The sequence below is a fragment of the Erpetoichthys calabaricus genome, chromosome 17 (genome assembly GCF_900747795.2).
Source record: "Erpetoichthys calabaricus chromosome 17, fErpCal1.3, whole genome shotgun sequence".
Lineage (NCBI taxonomy): Eukaryota > Metazoa > Chordata > Cladistia > Polypteriformes > Polypteridae > Erpetoichthys > Erpetoichthys calabaricus.
Genome location: NC_041410.2, coordinates 61524237 through 61546010, shown reverse-complemented (window position 1 = coordinate 61546010; position 21774 = coordinate 61524237). Strand labels below are relative to the sequence as shown.

General features: G+C 44.4%; 1 protein-coding gene and 1 long non-coding RNA gene across 2 annotated transcripts in view; one reads left to right on the top strand and one right to left on the bottom strand.

The window, feature by feature from the left end:
* Window positions 1–1537, bottom strand: part of pdcd7 (programmed cell death 7) — a 31664-nt gene extending 30127 nt beyond the window's left edge. The window contains exon 1 of the mRNA XM_051920242.1: window positions 911–1537. Within this exon, the coding sequence (XP_051776202.1) occupies window positions 911–1357 (447 nt within the window). The 5' untranslated portion in view covers window positions 1358–1537. The remainder of the gene's footprint in view (window positions 1–910) is intronic.
* Window positions 1538–5644: 4107 nt separating this feature from the next.
* LOC114667898 (uncharacterized) lies at window positions 5645–6971 on the top strand. The gene is made up of 2 exons (XR_003718801.2): window positions 5645–6125; window positions 6582–6971. It is a non-coding gene; the product is annotated as an uncharacterized LOC114667898 (long non-coding RNA).
* Window positions 6972–21774: the final 14803 nt, after the last annotated feature.

Below are 21774 nucleotides of genomic sequence, written 5' to 3'. Positions count from 1 at the left end.
CATACAGCTCCAAATCACTTGCTTTATTTTTGATCCTCTAGCACTGAGCAAGCCATTTTTAATTTGTTACGCCTTCTACATTTAAAATGTTTGGTCAGAATTTACATTATTACGCATTTTTATTTCTACACCGTTGTCTATTCCTCCACTTAAAGTTCTAAACCTGACCTGTCCTAAACTCCCTACCCACCATTCCCTAGTTTAAACAATCCTCGACTAGCCAACTCATACGCCTCCCCAACACACTGGTGCCCCTCCGGTTCAGATGTAACCTGCCGCCGCGAACAGGTCCCATTTGTTCCAAAAAGAGTCCCAATGCCCCTATATTCTTTTATTCTGCTCCTCTCCTTAATCTTACCTGGACTGGCACATGACAGTCTTCTCTGAAGTTCTGCCTATCTTGTCAGTTCTGCCTCTCGGCCTAACACCTAATTCTTTGAATTTGGACTGCAAATGATCTTCTTCACTATGAAACAAGGCTCAATGGTTTTGATAACAACACATTTTATTTATAAAGTGCCTTTCCCACGGTCATAACTGTTCACAAGTTCAGTCCTCAAATCCAGCACACTGGCTGTTCCATTTTTGCATTAAAGGCGAGCACAAAGTGAAGCATAATAAGTTCAAACAACTTAAAACTTAGTTGTTTAACTCGAGTACATGCTTGTCAAGAATGACGTACAGTAAGTAAAGGTCTCATCTTTACATACGGCCAGGAATGGAGGGTTGGGAGTTGACTGGAAACAAAAGTAATAAAATAATTCAACAGCGTTCTTGTGGTGACATAAATACGGTATTATTTTGTTCAAAAAACTTAATATAACCATGTTATCAAATGAATTTCTGTATATGAAATTGGTCAAGACATTGACAGTATGACAAACATTAACATAGTCTGAAGAAACTTTACCCGTTTTTTCTCCTCAACAATCTGAACCCGCTGATTTCTCCACTTGTTAATTCTTTCATCTATCTCGGCCATCCGAAATTCCTGGTCCTCTTTTTCAAGTAAGCGCGTTGTTTTTTTCCTCCGTACCCTTTCTCTCTTCTTTCTGACCGATGTTAGCTTTTTTTTCACTTTCTCCAAAATATGTGGATCCTCCAAACGGTGTAATTTTTCCTGAAGTTGCTTTTTAACGGTCATTGCCCTGGCAAATAACTCAGGCCAGCCTTTTTCGCTCTCAACGTCCTGCTTTAAAATCAGGCAGATTTGATTCAATTCCGAAAGTAATAAAGCTGCGTTGTAAAGTAGTTCACGGGCTTCGCATACTGTTAATTCAGAAGAAACCTGGTTGCCAGCCGGTTCTCTGGGAGCTGCTCCTCCAAAAGTTGAAAAGGTAGACCGGGTATTATTCATTTCTGTGCCGTCAGGGAAAAAGAAAAGCTTAACGTTTTTTGATGGGGTGGGTGTTCTTAATTTATTTGGGGATTTTTTTTGTTTTCGTTGCTTCTTATCTGCCCGGCGTTACCCAATTACCTTCCGGATTTTAATATGGTCGGCGCGTTGTCTCGCGGTATTTCTATTTCTTCTTTGATTTAATGGTGGCTCGCACCTAACTTTAAGGTTCATTATCGCCACCTACTGTGTAGGAGTGTGATGCGAAGAGACTACAGCATCCATCCTGCAGCCTCGCCTTCAGAGTCATGAAGGCCACATTGCAAAGTATGCAGGTAATTATGCCAGTAGTGTATACTTGCAAACAATACTGACGTGTAGATTTCTGAACTAGAACTTTTTAAATACAGTTTAAAAAGCTGAGCTAATCCTGCATTTTTCTTTGTTTGGCAGGTTTTACAATTTACAGATGCAACACTGGGTGTGGCCATTTCCATTGTTGTTTTTGTTTAAAAGTCATTGTCAACAGTTTACTGTATGTCAGTAGTCAATATTTGTGTTTGATTATTTTTTTACCTCTTATATCAGGGCCTTCCAAGTCAGATGAATAGCCATGACTGTGGAATGTTCATGTTGATGGTATTACCATTTCATGTTTTAACTATATTTTTGTGTATGTCTGTATTTAATGTTGTGTCCAGGTTTTCAAATGACCATTTTGTGGTTTCTCTGTATTTCGTCCTCGAGGCCCCCTTCAATTTTAACGAGGTGTGTCTCAACTTTAGTACTCTCTTCTTTCATTGTAGCATTTGTAGAGGGAAGATATTATCTGGTTGTTGGTTCCCATTTTTGTTATCTGCTACAATTTGGGTTGGATATTTGTGCTATGCTTATCTTATTTTATTATATTTGTATAATAAGACCTTCTATGATGAATAAGTTTTCCCTCACCCGGACGCGGGTCACCGGGGTCCCCCTCTGGAGCCAGGCCTGGAGGTGGGGCTCGATGGCGAGCGCCTGGTGGCCGGGCTTGCACCCATGGGGCTTGGCCAGACACAGCCCAAAGAGGCAACGTGGGTCCCCCTTCCCATGGGCTCACCACCTATGGGAGGGGCCAAGGAGGTCGGGTGCAGTGTGAGTTGGATGGTGGCTGAAGGCGGAGACCATGGTGGTCCAATCCTTGGCTACAGAAGCTGGCTCTTGGGACGTGGAATGTCACCACTCTGAAGGGGAAGGAGCCTGAGCTAGTGCGCAAGGTTGAGAGGTTCCGGCTAGATATAGTCAGGCTCACCTCAATGCACAGCTTGGACTCTGGAACCAATCTCCTTGAGAGGGGCTGGACTCTCTACCACTCTGGAGTTGCCCCCGGTGAGAGGCTCCGAGCGGGTGTGGGCATACTTATTGCCCCCCGACTTGGAGCCTGTACATTGGGGTTTACCCCAGTGGACGAGAGGGTAGCCTCCCTCCGCCTTCGGGTGGGGGGACAGGTCCTAACTGTTGTTTGTGCGTATGCACCAAACAGCAGTTCGGAATACCCATCCTTTTTAGAGTCCCTGGAGGGGGTGCTAGAGGGCATACCTTCTGGGGACTCCCTCGTACTGCTGGGAGACTTCAATGCTCATGTGGGCAATGACAGTGAGACCTGGAAGGGCGTGATTGGGAGGAATGCCCCCCCCCCAATCTGAACCCAAGTGGTGTTTTGTTATTGGACTTCTGTGCTCGTCACGTATTGTCCGTAACAAACATCATGTTCAAGCATAGGGGTGTTCATATGTGCCCTTGGCACCAGGTCACCCTAGGCCTCAGTTCGATGATCGACTTTGTGGTCGTGTCGTCGGACATGCGGGCACATGTCTTGGACACTCGGGTGAAGAGAGGGGCGGAGCTGTCAATTGATCACCCACTGGTGGTGAGTTGGCTTCGATGGTGGGGGAGGATGCTTGTCAGGCCTGGTAGGCCCAAACGTGTTGTGAGGGTCTGCTGGGAACGTCTGGCAGAGCCCCCTGTCAGAAGTAGCTTCAACTCCCACCTCCGGCTGAACTTCGACAACGTCCGGAGGGAGGTGGGGGACATTGAGTCCGAATGGGCCATGTTCCATGCTTCTATTGTTGAGGCGGCTGACCGGAGCTGTGGCCGTAAGGTGGTCGGTGCCTGTTGTGGCGGCAATCCCCGAACCCGTTGGTGGAAAGCTGAAGAAGGAGTCCTACTGGTCCCTTTTGTCCTGTGGGACTCTGGAGGCAGCTAATAGGTACAAGCAGGCCAAGCGGAATGCGGCTTCAGTGGTTGCAGAGGCAAAAACTCGGGCATGGGAGGAGTTTGGGGAGGCCATGGAGAACGGCTTTCGGACGGCTTCGAGGAGATTCTCGTCCGGCGTCTCAGGAGGGGAAAGCAGTGCAGTGTCAAAACTGTATATGGTGGGGATGGTGCGCTGCTGACCTTGACTCAGGACGTTGTGGGTCGGTGGGGGGAGTACTTCAAAGACCTCCTCAATCCCACTAACATGCCTTCCAATGAGGAAGCAGAGCCTGGGGACTCGGAGGTGGGCTCCCCCATCTCTGGGACTGAGGTCACCGAGGTGGTCAAAAAACTCTTTTGTGGCAGGGCCCCGGGGGTGGATGAGATACGCCCGGAGTTCCTCAAGGCTCTGGATGTTGTATGGCTGTCTTGGTTGACACGTCTCTGTAACATCGTATGGACATCAGGGACAGTGCCTCTGGATTGGCAGACCGGGGTGGTGGTCCCCCTCTTTAAGAAGGGGGACCGGAGGGTGTGTTCCAACTACAGAGGTATCACACTCCTCAGCCTCCCTGGAAAAGTCTATTCGGGGGTTCTGGAGAGGAGGGTCTGTCGGATAGTCGAACCTTGGATTCAGGAGAAACAGTGTGGTTTTTGTCCTGGTCGTGGAACTGTGGACCAGCTCTACACCCTTAGCAGAGTCCTGGAGGGTGCCAGGGAGTTTGCCCAACCAGTCTACATGTGTTTTGTGGACTTGGAAAAGGCGTTCGACCGTGTCCCTCGGGGAATCCTGTTGGGGGTGCTCCGGGAGTATGGGGTACTGGACCCCCTGATAAGGGCTGTTTGGTCCCTGTACAACCGGTGTCAGAGCTTGGTCCACATTGCCGGCAGTAAGTCGAACCCGTTTCCAGTGAGAGTTTGACTCTGCCAGGGCTGCCCTTTGTTACCGATTCTGTTCATAACTTTTATGGACAGAATTTCTAGGCGCAGTCAGGGTGTTGAGGGGGTCCAGTTTGGTGGACTCAGGATTGGGTCACTGCTTTTTGCAGATGATGTTGTCCTGTTTGCCTCATCAGGCCGTGATCTTCAGCTCTCTCTGGATCGGTTCGCAGCTGAGTGTGAAGCGGCTGGGATGGGAATCAGCACCTCCAAATCTGAGACCATGGTCCTCAGCCGGAAAAGGGTGGAGTGCCCTCTCAGGGTTGGGAGCGAGATCCTGCCTCAAGTGAAGGAGTTCAAGTATCTCGGGGTCTTATTCACGAGTGAGAGAAGAATGGAGCGTGAGATCGACAGGTGGATCGGTGCAGCGTCCGCAGTGATGCGGACTCTGCATCGGTCTGTCGTGGTGAAAAAGGAGCTGAGCCATAAGGCAAAGCTCTCAATTTACCAGTCAATCTATGTTCCTACCCTCACCTATGGTCATGAGCTATGGGTAGTGACCGAAAGAACAAGATTGCAAATACAAGCGGCTGAAATGAGTTTCCTCCGCAGGGTGTCTGGGCTCTCCCTTAAAGATAGGGTGAGAAGCTCAGTCATCCGGGAGGGGCTCAGAGTAGAGCCGCTGCTCCTCTGCATCGAGAGGAGTCAGATGAGGTGGCTCGGGCATCTGATCAGGATGCCTCCTGGACGCCTCCCTGGTGAGGTGTTCCGGGCACGTCCAACCGGGAGGAGGCCCCGGGGAAGACCCAGGACATGCTGGAGGGACTATGTCTCCCGGCTGGCCTGGGAACGCCTTGGGATTCTCCCGGAAGAGATAGAAGAAGTGGTCGGGGAGAGGGAAGTCTGGGCATCTCTGCTCAAGCTGCTGCCCCCGTGACCCAACCTCGGATAAGCGGTAGAGGATGGATGGATGGATGGATATTTGTATTTTTTTAATTTTAGCATACTGTCCCTAGTGGTTTTGATGTTCCAGAAACTCTTACCTTTTAAAATCCAGATATTTTAAATGTATATTCTTAATGGAAATCCAAATATTTTAAATGTATGTTTATAATGGTATGCATAAATATTTTGGTAATATTAAACTCCTTTTAACAACTTGACTCTGCTCAATCCTCTTAAATTTCTTTTAATAACTTTTATTTAGTTCTGCGGTAATGTGGCAAATATACTTAGCCATATTGTTAATCAAAGACAAATACTCAAAATGTTTACCATTATAAACTTAGTGCTTTTTTTTGAAATCACTTAAGTAACTGCTCACATCAGACTGAGCGAGCAAATGCCTTTCTAAATGAAGGCCAAGAACCAAACAATAAAGTAGAAGGTACAGAAATAATGGACAGCCAGGATGGGGTCATTTTTGTGCTTATTCTTTTGGTTCTTTTTTTTTAACATTTCCTTAGGTAAATATTATTTTTTCTGTTTTCAGGTTTAGACTCTATTGAGCCATTAATGAGAAGACAGAGTAAACACTTGCACTAAATCTGAAGTGAAAAACATTTCTTGCTATTCTATTCCATAGCACTGCGTTCATGCAGTTTTTGGATCTTTTCTTTTAGAAGAAACATTAGCCTCCCTTTTACAACATCCAGCACAGGGCAGTGATGAGCAGGTACAGACGCATCATTTTATAAACTTCCATAAGAAAGATGAATTACGTTTTGTTGGTGTTGGCTTACAATGCCTATGGTATAGTGAATAAAATGTATAAAAAGACTTGTAATGCTTTTCTCAGATGCATACTGTTAATTGTTAACCATTCGGAGTCAAAGCCCAAAAGACTAAAAGCCTGTTTTACATCTTATGACAAACTGTATTACTAGTACAACTCTTAAAGGCCTTAAAACTTTTGAAATGCTACTGTGTTAAAAATAGTGTATGGTAAGAAACATTGAAGAGTTGTAGAATCTGCAATCAAAAGCTGTAATGTTAATAATGTATAACAAATTCAGAATATACTGTACATTATTTTTTACTTTCCTTTTTCTTACATTCACTGTAAATGTGGAGGAAAAGGCAATAAGCTTTATGATGACCATTTAAATATTTTTTTTTAAATGTATTACAGCAACATGGAATCCTTCAGCATCTTACCGAGGCAGAGAAGTGATGTGCTGATAATAAACTTGTGTTCAGGGGGCACATCTCACTCCCTGCATTACTGTCAATGGACAAAGACGACATTGAGGAGGCCCTTCAGAAATTTGATTTGCTATCTCAATTTCCAGAAGAAGAGGAGAGGGAATATGTCCTTAGAACCTTCATCATCCTTTTTTCACATATGAAAGACATCAGCTGTTTTTAGATAACGTGAGAGGAAAAAGGAAAATGACTGTTTTGTGAGAAAATGTAACACAAAAATACATGTCCCTCATTGTTCAGTTACAACCTACAATTCTTGTTCTATATTTTATATATTCTTTAACTTTTTTGTAATAAATGTTGCAAACCAACATCATCTTTGCAGTCCATTGTCTCAGATCTGCACTTCTTTGTGTTATGTATTAAAATAATATTTTATAAGATAGGGCAAGGCAATTTTTATTTATAAAGCAAATTTACAACAGCCAGAACTGAACCAAAGTGATGTAAAGAAAGGGTAAAAGAAGCAGTTCAAATATACTGTATGTACACATCACAAAACTGCAAGCATGACTAAGCATTACATAAAGATAAACTCATAATACCTACAACCATACATATTTATAATTATCAATGTACATGAGCCAAGAAGTTCAGAGAGGCAAGATGGGGCTGATCCATTCAAACATTTGAAAACAAGAAATAGAATTTTAAAATCAATTCTGAAAAGGACCAGAAACCAATGAAGCAAGGTCAGTATTGGTGAAATATTGCCACACGTTCAAGAGCCATTCAATAAGTAAACAGCAAAGTTGTGGAATAGTTGTTGGTGTCATAACAAGACCTGATCAACAACTACCTACAAAGAACTGCAATAGTCCAAATGAGATGTTATAAAAGCTTGGATGGCCTTTTCAAGATCACTGAAAGAAAGAAAAGCCTTTACCTTAAAGTCTCAGCTGGAAAAAAGCTATATTTAACCTCACAATTTATCTGTTTATTGAGTTTGAATGAGCTGTCAAAGATCACGCCTGGGCTCCTAACTGACGCTTTATGATATGTATATGGCAAGGGGTCCAAGAGCAACATCAGTGACACTAAAACCTTCTGAACTTTTGGACATTACAATCACAGTTTTATTATCATTTAGTTTAAGAAAATTCATTGCCATCTAGGTTTTAATATCATTCAAGCATGCATGGAGCATCTGTATTGTCTCGCTTTGATTTTTGTGGCAAATAGATTTGAGTGTCATCAGCATAGCAGTGAAAGGAGAAGCCATACTTGTTAGCAATGGAGCCTAAAGGTAACATGCATATCAAAAAGGGAACTGGTCCAAGGATGTAACCCTGTGGAACTCCACAAGTAAGAGGAGCTACAGAGGATGAGAATTCCTATTGCTTAGATATGATATAAACCATTTAAGGGCATTACCTTGGATGCCTACATACTGTTCAAGGTGGGATATAAGAATCATAAGATTCACAACATCAAAAGCTGAGGTAAGATCTAGCAGTACAAGAATGGCAGAATCTCCAGCATTAGTAGTTGGGAAGAGGTCATTGTAAACCTTTAACAAGGATGTTTCACTGCTGTAAGAAGGTCTGTATCCGGATTGGAATATTTCCAGAATACTGTTTTATCATCCAGATATGTTTGAGTTAGTACAACTTTTTTTAAGACTTTAGATAAAAAAGGCAGTTTAGAAATTGGCCTGAAATTTGACACATTAGAGGGTCCAGATTTTGTTTTTTAATACGTTTCTGCACCACAGCATGTTTCAAGGTAGCAGGAACACAACCAGAACTCAAGCTAGCATTTATTAAGGTAACAATACTTGGTCCATCAGAATGAAAAAAACCCTTAACTAATCGAGAGGGCTCACTGTCCAGGGGCCAATTTATAGGATTCAAGCATTGCACCAAATCAGACAACAGAGACAATGATACAGGCTCAGAGGGGTAAAAGACAGCTGAACACACAATAGGAAGAGATTAATTCTGAGCAGGCAGCGTGACCGATGACCTAATAATGCTAATCTTATTTACAAATAAATATATCCCCATTTGGAGAGTAAATTGGGGTATGTGAGAATACAAGAAATTGTATGTGGTGATTAAAGGATTAAAAATCTCTAAAAAAATCAGATTTGTAATTACTGCATCAACCCAAACAAAACATTTTTAAAGTTAAATTTAAAAACTGAATCAATGTGTTAGTTCAGTTCCAAAACAAATGAAAGACTAGATTAGATTAGATAAACTTTATTAATCCCATGGGGAAATTCAGATGCATACAGGAGTAGAACCATAAAAAACAAGTCTATGTATTCACAGGATGAATATTTCAGTCAATCAATCAATAAATAAATAAATGTATATTGTGTAGATATTTCAAAATGGTACATCAAAATTAATTTAACGAGTACCCCAGTAGGAACTATTGCATTGCCTGATAGCAGTGAGCAGAAAAGACCTTCAGAAGCGCTTCTGAGCTCACTGTAGTGGACTTCGCCTTTGGCTAAAAGTACTCCAAGAAAGCACCACCTGGCGGGGATAGAGGAAAGTTTTCCTGATGGCATCCAATTTTGCCATAATCTTCTTTTCTAAAACTGCTTCCAGTGTGTCCAGGGTCCGCCCGGTGATGGAGCAGCCTTTCCTGATAAGTTTATTCAGGCATAGTGCTTCTTTTGAGCTCAAGTTGCTTCCCCAGGAGACTGCAGCAAAGAACAACACACTGGCTACTATGGACTGAAAGAACATTTCCAGTAGCTTGCTGCACACATCAAAAGATCTGAGCCTCCTTAGCAAGTACAGTCTGTTCTGGCCCTTCTTGTACACTGCCGCTGTGTTGTCAGACCAGTCCATTTTGTTGTTTATATGGACTCCCAGGTACCTGTAGCTTTGCACCACTTCCATGTTCTCCCCCTGAATGGTGACTAGTCTCAAAGGGTCCTTGATATGCCTGAAAGCCTTAAATAATCTCACCCCATCTTATATATCGGAATATCTGATATCTTATACTGTATCTGATGTGCTAACTGAGTGTTCTTGACATAGTAAATTCATCATTATATATGGGGGTCTTCCCAGACTGTCTTAAGACTGCTGTTGTTAAACCCCTGCTCAAGAAAAATAATCTCGACTCCTCTGTTTTTGAAAATTTTAGACCCATTTTTAACCTGCCTTTCTTAAGTAAAATCCTAGAAAAGGCGGTCATTGTGCAGCTAAATGATCACCTGAATAAACAATCTGTTCTTGACAAGTTTCAGTCAGGTTTTAGAACAAATCATATTACAAAAACTGCAGTTGTTAAAGTAGTAAATGACTTGCGGGTAAATGCAGACAGAGACCATTTATCTGTTCTCTTCCTCCTAGATCTGAGTGTTGCATTTGATACCATTGATCACAATATTCTTATAAATCATGTGTGGGCCTCTCTGGCAGTGTCTTAAATTGGTTTGAGTCTTACTTGACAGATAGAAAATTCTTTGTTAGTTGTGGTAATTATTCTTCAAAGACACATTATATTCTATATGGTGTTCCACAAGGATCTATCCTGGGTCTGCTGCTTTTTTTGATCTACAGTATATGCTTCAATTAGGTCAGATTATCTCAAGGCATAAAGTGAGCTACCACAGCTATGCTGACAACACACAGCTGTATTTATCAATAGCGCCTGATGACCCTGACTCTATTTTCTCAATGACACCATGTCTTACTTGCACTTCTGAATGGATGAGTAGTAATATTCTCAAACTAAATAAGGACAAATCGGACATCTTAGTGATTGGCAAAAATGGATATAGTGAGGGTATTAGAAATAAACTTGATCCATTAGGCTTAAAAGTCAAGACAGAAGTAAAGAATTTAGGGGTAATTACTGACTCTGACCTAAATTTTAAATCACATATTAATCAGATTACTAGGACAGCATTTTTTCACTTAAGAAATATAGCAAAAATTAGACCCCATATAATTTTACAAGATTTTGAAAAATTATTTCATGCTTTTCTTTTTAGTCAACTAGATTACTGTAATGCACTCCTTTCAGGACTACCCAAAAAAGGCATTAATTGATTGCAACTAGTGCAGAATGCAGCTGCCAGAATCGTAAATAGGAAAAGAAAATCTCCTCTGAGAGGACCCCGAGGTGTTCCCAGGCCAGCCGAGAGATATAATCCCTCCAGTGTGTCCTGGGTCTGCCCCGTGGCCTTCTCCCAGTGTGACATGCCTGGAACACCCCCCCAGGGAGGTATCCAGGGGCATCCTGACCACATGCCTGAACCACCTCAACAGACTCGTCTCAATGCGGAGGAGCAGCGACTCTACTCCGAGTCTCTCCCAGATAACTGAACTCCTCACCCATATCTAAGGGTGATCTTGCTCTTTCGGTCACTACCCAAAGCTCGTGGCCATAGGTGAGGGGAGGAACGTAGATCGACTGGTAAATCGACAGCCTCGCTTTTTGTCTCAGCTCTCTCTTCACCACGACGGACCGTTGCAGAGCCTACATTACTGCCGATGCCGCAACAGTCCGTTTGTCGACCTCCTGCTCCATTCTTCCCTCACTTATGAACAAGACCCTGAGATACTTGAACTCCTCCACTTGAGGCAGGATCTTGCTCCCAACCCTGAGAGGGCACTCCACCCTTTTCCGGCTGAGGACCATGGTCTCGGATTTGGAGGTGCTGATTCCCATCCCAGCCGCTTCACACTCAGCTGCGAACTGATCCAGAGAGAGCTGAAGATCACGACCTGATGAAGCAAACAGGACAACATCATCTGCAAAAAGCAGTGACCCAATCCTGAGTCCACCAAACCGGACCCCCTCAACGCCCTGGCTGCGCCTAGAAATTCTGTCCATAAAAGTTATGAACAGAATCGGTGACAAAGGGCAGCCCTGGCGGAGTCCAACTCTCACTGAAAACGGGTTCGACTTACTGCCAGCAATGCGGACCAAGCTCTGACACCGGTTGTACAGGGACCGAACAGCCCTTATCAGGGGGTCTGGTACCCCATACTCCCGGAGCATAACCCACAGGATTCCCCAAAGGACACGGTCGAATGCCTTTTCCAAGTCCACAAAACACATGTAGACTGGTTGGGCTAACTCCCATGCACCCTCCAGGACTCTGCTAAGGGTGTAGAGCTGGTCCACTGTTCCGCGACCAGGACGAAAACCACACTGTTCCTCCTGAATCCGAGGTTCGACTATCCGACGGATCCTCCTCTCCAGGACCCCCGAATAGACTTTTCCAGGGAGGCTGAGGAGTGTGATCCCTCTGTAGTTGGAACACACCCTCCGGTCCCCTTTCTTAAAGAGGGGGACCACCACCCCAGTCTGCCAATCCAGAGGCACTGTCCCTGATGTCCATGCGATGTTGCAGAGACGTGTCAACCAAGACAGCCCTACAACATCCAGAGCCTTGAGGAACTCCGGGCGTATCTCATCCAGCCCCAGGGCCCTGCCACCAAGGAGGTTTTTGACCACCTCGGTGACCTCAGTCCCAGAGATGGGGGAGCCCACCTCTGAGTCCCCAGGCTCTGCTTCCTCATTGGAAGGCATGTTAGATAGATAGATAGATAGATAGATAGATAGATAGATAGATAGATAGATAGATAGATAGATAGATAGATAGATAGATAGATAGATAGATAGATAGATAGATAGATAGATAGATAGATACTTTATTAATCCCAATGGGAAATTCACAAAAAAGTACCCCGCTTCGAGCTGCAGCCAGTGATGATCTTCATCCCATCCCACACTTCCTTCATGCTGTTATTCTGCAACTTCTGCTCCAGCTTTCTCCTGTACTGCTCCTTCGCCGCCCTGAGTTGGACTCGGAGTTCCTTCTGCACGCGCTTGAGCTCATGCTGATCACCGTCTTTAAAAGCCCTTTTCTTCTGATTCAAAAGGCCCTTGATGTCACTTGTAATCCATGGCTTGTTGTTAGCATAGCAGCGTACTGTTCTTACTGGAACTACAATGTCCATACAGAAGTTGATGTAGTCAGTAGTGCAGTCAACAACTTCCTCAATGTTCTCATTATGAGATCCCTGCAGGATATCCCAGTCTGTAGTTCCAAAAAGTTCTCTCAGAGTATTCTCAGCCTCCGGGGTCCACTTCCTGAATGATCGTGTGGTTACAGGTAGGACTCTAACTTTTGGTTTATAGTGAGGCTGAAGCTGAACCAAGTTATGATCTCCTTTCCCAAGCGCAGGCAGCGGGGGTGGCGCTCTATGCGTCTTTAACGTTTGCATACAGTAAATCAATAGTCTTATTTCCCCGGGTGTTACAGTCCACATACTGGGAGAATGCAGGCAATGTTTTGTCCAGCGTCACATGGTTAAAGTCTCCAGCGATTAGCACAAGCGCCTCAGGGTGCTGCGTTTGTAACTTAGCAACAGCGGAATGGATGATGTCACTCGCTGACTCCACGTCTGCCAGAGGAGGAATGTATACAATAACAACAATGACATGTCCAAACTCTCTGGGCAAATAGTAGGGACGTAAACTTACGGCCAACAGTTCGATATCCCTGCAGCAAGTGGAGATTTTGACGTTAACATGTCCAGAGTGACACCACCGTGTATTAACATAGAGAGCGAGTCCTCCTCCTTTGTGCTTACCACAGGTACTTGCATCTCTGTCCGCTCTAACTGTGCTAAACCCGGGTAGCTCCACGTTGGCATCTGGGATGGTGTTATTTAGCCACGTTTCGCAGAAACACAACAAACTGCATTCTCTGTAGGTCCTTACATTTTTCACCAGCGCAGCCAGTTCGTCGATCTTATTTGAGATTGAGTTTACATTCCCCAGAATCACAGAAGGCACCGAAGGCTTGAAACGCCACTTTCTCGCAACCCGCTTCTTTTTTAGCTTAGTGCCGGCTCTGCTGCCACGATACCGCCTTCTTACCTCGTCGGGTAAATATGGAACCACACCGGCACTGGCATTTGTTCTCAGCGCCCGAAGTTGAGTACTTGAATAGGCGAGTCTCGGCGTGTTAAAATCCATGCCCATGTTGTAAAAGTAAGTGTGTCCAGGGAAGGAATCCACATAAAAATAAAATGGTAGGAGTGATCAATAAATAAAAATAGAAAAATAAAAGTAGAAAAGTACACATACATATACAGTCATACACGGAGCTGCTGAAAAGGCTGCCACTCACGGCGGCGCCGGATGTTGATGTTAGTGGGATTGAGGAGGTTTTTGAAGTACTCCCACCACCGACCCACAACATCCCGAGTCGAGGTCAGCAGCGCACCATCCCCACCATATACAGTGTTGACACTGCACTGCTTCCCCCTCCTGAGACGCCGGACGGTGGACGAGAATCTCCTCGAAGCCGTCCGAAAATCGTTCTCCATGGCCTCCCCAAACTCCTCCCATGCCCGAGTTTTTGCCTCAGCAACCACCGAAGCCGCATTCCGCTTGGCCTGCCAGTACCTATTAGCTGCTTCCAGAGTCCCACAGGACAAAAGGGACCGGTAGGACTCCTTCTTCAGCTTGACAGCATCCCTCACCACCGGTGTCCACCAACAGGTTCGGGGATTGCCGCCACAACAGGCACAGACCACCTTACGGCCACAGTTCCGGTCAGCCGCCTCAACAATAGAGGCACGGAACATGGCCCATTCGGACTCAATGTCCCCCACCTCCCTCGGGACGTGGTCGAAGTTCTGCCGGAGGTGGGAGTTGAAGCTACTTCTGACAGGGGGCTCTGCCAGACGTTCCCAGCAGACCCTCACAACACGTTTGAGCCTACCAGGCCTGACCGGCATCCTCCCCCACCATCGAAGCCAACTCACCACCAGGTGGTGATCAGTTGACAGCTCCGCCCCTCTCTTCACCCGAGTGTCCAAGACATGTGGCCGCAAGTCCGACGACACGACTACAAAGTCGATCATCGAACTGAGGCCTAGGGTGTCCTGGTGCCAAGTGCACATATGAACACCCTTATGCTTGAACATGGTGTTCGTTATGGACAGTCCGTGACGAGCACAGAAGTCCAATAACAAAACACCACTCGGGTTCAGATCGGGGGGGCCATTCCTCCCAATCACACCCTTCCAGGTCTCACTGTCATTGCCCACGTGAGCATTGAAGTCCCCCAGCAGTACGAGGGAGTCCCCAGAAGGTATGCCCTCTAGCACCCCCTCCAGGGACTCCAAAAAGGGTGGGTACTTCGAACTGCTGTTCGGTGCATACGCACAAACAACAGTTAGGACCCGTCCCCCCACCCAAAGGCGGAGGGAGACTACCCTCTCGTCCACCGGGGTAAACCCCAATGTACAGTCTCCAAGTCGGGGGGCAATAACTATGCCCACACCTGCTCGGAGCCTCTCACCAGGGGCAACTCCAGAGTGGTAGAGAGTCCAGCTCCTCTCAAGGAGATTGGTTCCAGAGTCTAAGCTGTGCGTCAAGGTGAGCCCGACTATATCTAGCCGGAACCTCTCAACCTCATGCACTAGCTCAGGTTCCTTCCCCTTCAGAGAGGCGACATTCCACGTCCCAAGAGCCAGCTTCTGTAGCCGAGGATCGGACTGCCAAGGTCCCCGCCTTCGGCCACCACCCAACTCATACTGCTACCGACCTCCTTGGCCCCTCCCATAGGTGGTGAGCCCATGGGAAGGGGGACCCACCTTGCCTCTTAGGGCTGTGCCCGGCTGAGCCTCATGGGTGCAAGCCCGGCCACCAGGCGCTCGCCATCGAGCCCCACCTCCAGGCCTGGCTCCAGAGGGGGGCCCCGGTGACCCGCGTCCGGGCGAGGGAAAACGCCGTCCAAATTTTTTGTTCATCATAGAAGGTCTTTTTGAATTTAGTATTTTTTTTATTTAGTATCTTTTTGTATTTAGTTCGTATCGTCCAAAATACAGCAAATCAATAGGATAAGAGAAAGCACAATATCTTTTTAGTTATCGCTTCAGAAGTAGGATAATCTACAGCAGGCATGTCAAACTCCCGGCCCCCGGGCCGCATGCAGCCTGCAACCAGAGCCGGATTTTCCTATAGGCTAACTAGGCTTCAGCCTAGGGCCTCAAGATCAAGAGGGGCCTACATTCAAATTGTTAGCAAAATTTTATTATCTCTCATGTAATTTACAAACTTAAAAATGGAAGGTGAAAGGGCCTCATAAGTGGAATAGCCTAGGGCCTCTTTTCATATAAATCCGGCCCTGCCCGCAACAGAAATCTGTGCAGCCCGCATGATAGATCCTAGTTAGCACTGAACTTGTACAAAATTATTACTATCGTTTGTGATTGAATCATTCTGCATCTTCGGTGTTACTTATTGACTTTTCTTTCTTCTGCCTTCTCACAAAAGCGCGTTTTCCCATGGCATTACGGTACCGGAAACGTCATCTGCTAGTATAGCCACGAGCCTTGTCCAAAGTTCATGAGCCGCAGCGTCACAACTGAAGTGCTAGGCTGCAACAGGGGTGGCCTTAGGCATGTACTAACTGTGCACCTGCACAGTGCCGTCAAATCCCAGGGGCCGCCACGCCAATATATATTGAATATAAAACAGAAAGAGAAAATAACGACACAGCTGACGGCAATGTGGCCGAAAAACATTCTGTTTCTTGTTAATTAGTACGCTGTATTTACAAATGTCGCTAGAGTCGGAGCAGTAAGCTATATGTAGTATTATAATGTTTTGCCGTAATGAGAATATCATGGGCCGCCACTTGGTTTTCAAGTTACGGACACGCGTATATAGAAGCGAGTCATGAGCACGAGGCAGCTATGCAGTGTCCGCAACGCTTTCATATGATACCATATTGACATTGCCAGACGAAGAGTCCGCCGATTCTTTCTCTGCCCAGGGCCGCCACGAGCCTAGAGCCGCCCCTGGCAGGCTACACTACTGGCTGGGCTGCTGAGACTGACCACTGGGCAGAACTGACCATCACGAGTAGTAATAGCTTGCATATTTTCACGTTTTTTGCACTAGTTTCATGTAATTTTGTGATAGTATTGTAACGAACAGTTAGTGCAGACTACAGCTGAAGATGGCGCAAAAAGAGTCCGCGAGAGTCGGCTGAGGAGCCGAGAAAGGCGGACAAAAGAGGGCGAGAGAGGCGGATGAGGGGCCGCGAGAGGCGCAGGCGCAAAAAGAGTCCGCGAGAGTCGGAGAAAGGCGGAGAAAAGAGGGCGACAAAGGCGGATGAGGGGCCGCGAGTGGCGGACAAGACCACAGAAAAAAGGAGTGAGCACATACAAAAAGGAGAAATGAGGCGCAAAGTCAAACGCAGGAAAAGCACGAAACACATTGCACACGAAACTAGACCCGAAAAAAAAAAAAAAAAAGAGGCTCGCGCACAACAGCAAGGCACCCCCCCCCCCCCCCTACAGGCACCGGACGGGACACACACCAAGAGGAGGATTCAACAAGCCCATGGAACACAAAAAAAAGAACACAAAACCACCCCACAGACCCTACAAGCGGGGGACGGGACACACACAAAGAGGGGGATTCAACAAGACACAGGAACACAAAAAGAAAGAAGACGCTCGCGCAACAACAATCCTCACACCACACCCCCCCCTCCCCCCCCCACATCCATAAGAAGTGACACCCAAAGCCACATATTCTAAAGTGAACGTCAACACCTTCACACTAGACAGCATAGGTGTCAGCATAGGTGGATCTCCTTACAATAAAGCACTATTAACCGTTCAACTGCAGAAAAGGAAACATATTAACAGTGACTGCGACCCTCCTTATTACTTATCCATATTTCGGATGCTGAGAAAGAAACAAGTCATGAATACACGGTCACGGTACAAAACGAAAAGGAAAGGATAACAGGAACAAACACACGAACACGGAAGAAACAACAAAATAGACGGCTATGCAGCATAGGTGGATCTCATTACAATAAGGCACTATTAACCGTTCAACCGCAGAAAAGTCTCCATATTAACAGTGAGTGCAATACTCCTTATTACTTATCCATATTTCTAAAAGAAAAAATGTCTCGACTCCAAAAACGCAAAGCTCAACTAAAGCTTCTAACTAACGATGTACCTAAAAGTAAAAACTTTATGAACTGCGTTAGATCCTACAATAGTTCATTTGCTTTTAGTAAATATCAGGCCACCAAAAGGCAATGGCCCATACTGCTTTCCCATATGTGCACAAATACTGCATCGCATTGGAACAGTGCACCCTGAAACAAATCAACAACGCAAATATGCACAAATCTACATCCTGGATCCACATGACGCAAACTATCAATCAAAGTGCTGCATCGCAACAGGCACGGATTCAAAACGAAACACCTCCCGTCTCAGACATACGTTAACGGCAAGGAAGGCTACAACGGGCGTCTCACACAGCACAGGCAAATCGATTACAGCTCCAAAACAACACGTCCCAAATACTACACATGCAACAACGCGCCTCTCAAACGGCACAAGCAAAACATACACCGGGAAAATTCATTCGGATTAATGAATGTCATTTGCAATCATTGTCATTCAGTTCACTTCCCTGAAGAAACAACTGGCAATACAAGTAATACATTTAGACGTTGTTGTCAAAAGGGTCAAATTAGACTGCCTTCTTTACATTCATATACTGAATATCTACAGAAGATTCTAACTGACGATGTACCTGAAAGTGAAATCTTTATCAACTGCATTAGATCCTACAAATCGGTATCCACTATGAACATTAACGGTGGCACTGCACGTGACATCCGTCTTCAAAAAATGTTGTTTATTGATGAATGTACAATGGCATGAAGTCACTTACTCAACACCATTCATAAACTTCTACAAACGTTTATGAATAATAATATTCTATTTGGAGGAAAGGTACTTTTATTAGGAGGAGATTTTAAACAGTGATTAGCTATTCTTCCAGATGCCATGCACTCAGCTATTGTTCAGTGCACCTTAAAATACGCAGACAATTGGCATTGCTTTCAAAAGATACAGTTAGTAAAAAAGATACGATGTCCAGAACCAGATCATAACAATTGCTTATTACAACTGAGAGATGGTACACTCACCAATACAGATGGACTTCAGCCACATATTATTACAATTCCTCAAGCCTTTATCTGCGACGACTTAGTTACAGAGAGATTTGGAACAGCAATCTCATTAGACCAAATGCCCCTTTTAACACAACGCACTATATTATGTCCAAAAAATATTAATGTGGAAAACATAAATACCCAAGTCATTCCATTACTTCCTGGAGAGACACAACTCTTTCTAAGCTCTGACAAAGTTGACTCTGATCACGATAATGACCATCTTCATTGACCTTACAAGTTCTGACCTGGAATTACCTTTTACACTTAAACGGCGTGTACAAAGAAATTTTCCAATAAAACCTTTACACTGTGCCACACACTTTATTGTTTGCTTTCTATTTGCATCATCTACACCGTCACACTATTCTATATCTCATTCATACATCACGCTCTTTGTCATTCCCAACACCAGGGGTTGGCGAGCGAAGCAAGCAGGGGGCGGAGCCCCCTAGTTTACCATAAGCAGAGAAGATGCTCATGGTAGCTTAGCCAAGTCTGGGGTAGAGGATTGTGGGAATTAGGCAATCTTGAGTGGGAATGACAAAACTGCTCATTAACAAGAAACTAACATTAGTGAGTCTTTTGATGATGAGAATGATGGAGCCTAGGCCCTAGATGATGATCAACAGCAGAAATCTTACAGCACTTCTGTGGACCAATTATCAAAAGACAACTCACCAGTAACCAGCATGTACAATGCACCTCAAGGAACTATGTGTTCTCACAGCATTAATAGGGCTGAGAGCAGTACCTCGATGAGGAAACACAAAATACAAGGAATATGGTACAGTAGAAGCATGGCCACAAAGAAATTAAACTATGCACAAAAATAATCAAAAACAGAGTAACACACATAAAAAACCTAAATAACAATATTAGCATAAACAAAACAATCAAATGTGAACAAACAAGACATAAAAAAGGAATCTAAACACAAGCTAGGGGAGGTTTCCTAGCTGAAATATAATTCTTGCATCATGGAGATCATTACAGAGCAAGTAAGAGAAGTGACTTTTCAGCAAGAGTCATTCTAGAAAGATTCTGTTTTGTCCTTTGCCTGTTTTTCTGTTTCCTTGTTTTGTACTGTGTTCATATTTATACTGTAGATCAGGCATGTCAAACTCACTACCATTGGTGGGCCGCTTCGACTGCCATACATGCGTCAGCGGGCTGTACTGTAACAAATACTATTATACTATTATACAAAGTTACTGTAGCATTCTTTCCAATACTGAAAACTTTAAAAAATGTAACACATAAAGTTTAAAGAAAAGCAATTTATTTCCATGCAGTCTCCATACAACAGTGTAGAATTAGAGTCTTAACCTCTTAGCTAGGTCCTTATTATATTACTAGGCTCACCGACCGACTTTTACTCTCAATTTGTGTGTGCTCCATGTGTACATCAGGCATGTAAGTGTAGGGAATGAGAACATCAAAGTGCCCATTCATAACATCTCCCGAAAACCAAAGTTTTTTTATCCCCTGGAGTGCCTGTCCAAACTTGGAGTGTAGGACTCCATAATAATATACTTGAAACTCATTGGGGAACAACTCTCCCGCTGCCATTAGCTCAGAAATGGTACCATAAGTTTGAGACTTTGACATTTCAGTGAGATACTGAAGCCCATTTGTATAAGAGATTCCTGACGGCATCATTGTAAATGGCTGAAACCTTGACCAATTACTTAAAACATGTCGTACAATGTCAGCCCGAATCTGTACCGCTAAAGACGGAGTTTCATGCACTAAATAAGATATAGATGAGAATAAGCAAGCACCATCTCCCCTAATATTTACTACGCGGTGAGGCATTTGTACTCCATCAACATTAATTATTTCCAGAGACATAATTTGGTCTATTTTTCCAGCGCATCGCGCACAAAAGCAAGGGAACGATGGGAGCACCAGAACTCTGCTCACATCGCGTCGCTTCGTACCGCAAACCGCAAGTACTAAGTCTGTGATAAGCGGAATACCGCTACGCTTTGCACTCACAGGACGGAAGGACAATCCCGACCGCTTTTATATAGTGTCTTGATGATTGATATTCATTATATTATATTCATTGCTTATATAGGAGCCTTACAGTGTGAGATTTATTTCTTTTGTCCCGACACTTGGCATCTCTTGTTAGTAACCAGTTCGTCAATATCAGGCTTGAAATCTTGTGCAGCTGCAACTTTTATGAGGGATGAAAGGTGCTCGATGGTAAGTCTTGAGCGATGTGGGGTTTTGGTAGCTTTCATTAACAGAAACAATTGCTCAAAATGGTAAGTGCTTCCGAACACTGACAGTACTCTCGATGCCAACTTATGGATCTCTGCTCGCTTCGCTCGCCAACCCCTGGTGTTGGGAATGACAAAGAGCGTGATGTATGAATGAGATATAGAATAGTGTGACGGTGTAGATGATGCAAATAGAAAGCAAACAATAAAGTGTGTGGCACAGTGTAAAGGTTTATTGGAAAATTTCTTTGTACACGCCGTTTAAGTGTAAAAGGTAATTCCAGGTCAGAACTTGTAAGGTCAATGAAGATGGTCATTATCGTGATCAGAGTCAACTTTGTCAGAGCTTAGAAAGAGTTGTGTCTCTCCAGGAAGTAATGGAATGACTTGGGTATTTATGTTTTCCACATTAATATTTTTTGGACATAATATAGTGCGTTGTGTTAAAAGGGGCATTTGGTCTAATGAGATTGCTGTTCCAAATCTCTCTGTAACTAAGTCGTCGCAGATAAAGGCTTGAGGAATTGTAATAATATGTGGCTGAAGTCCATCTGTATTGGTGAGTGTACCATCTCTCAGTTGTAATAAGCAATTGTTATGATCTGGTTCTGGACATCGTATCTTTTTTACTAACTGTATCTTTTGAAAGCAATGCCAATTGTCTGCGTATTTTAAGGTGCACTGAACAATAGCTGAGTGCATGGCATCTGGAAGAATAGCTAATCACTGTTTAAAATCTCCTCCTAATAAAAGTACCTTTCCTCCAAATAGAATATTATTATTCATAAACGTTTGTAGAAGTTTATGAATGGTGTTGAGTAAGTGACTTCATGCCATTGTACATTCATCAATAAACAACATTTTTTGAAGACGGATGTCACGTGCAGTGCCAC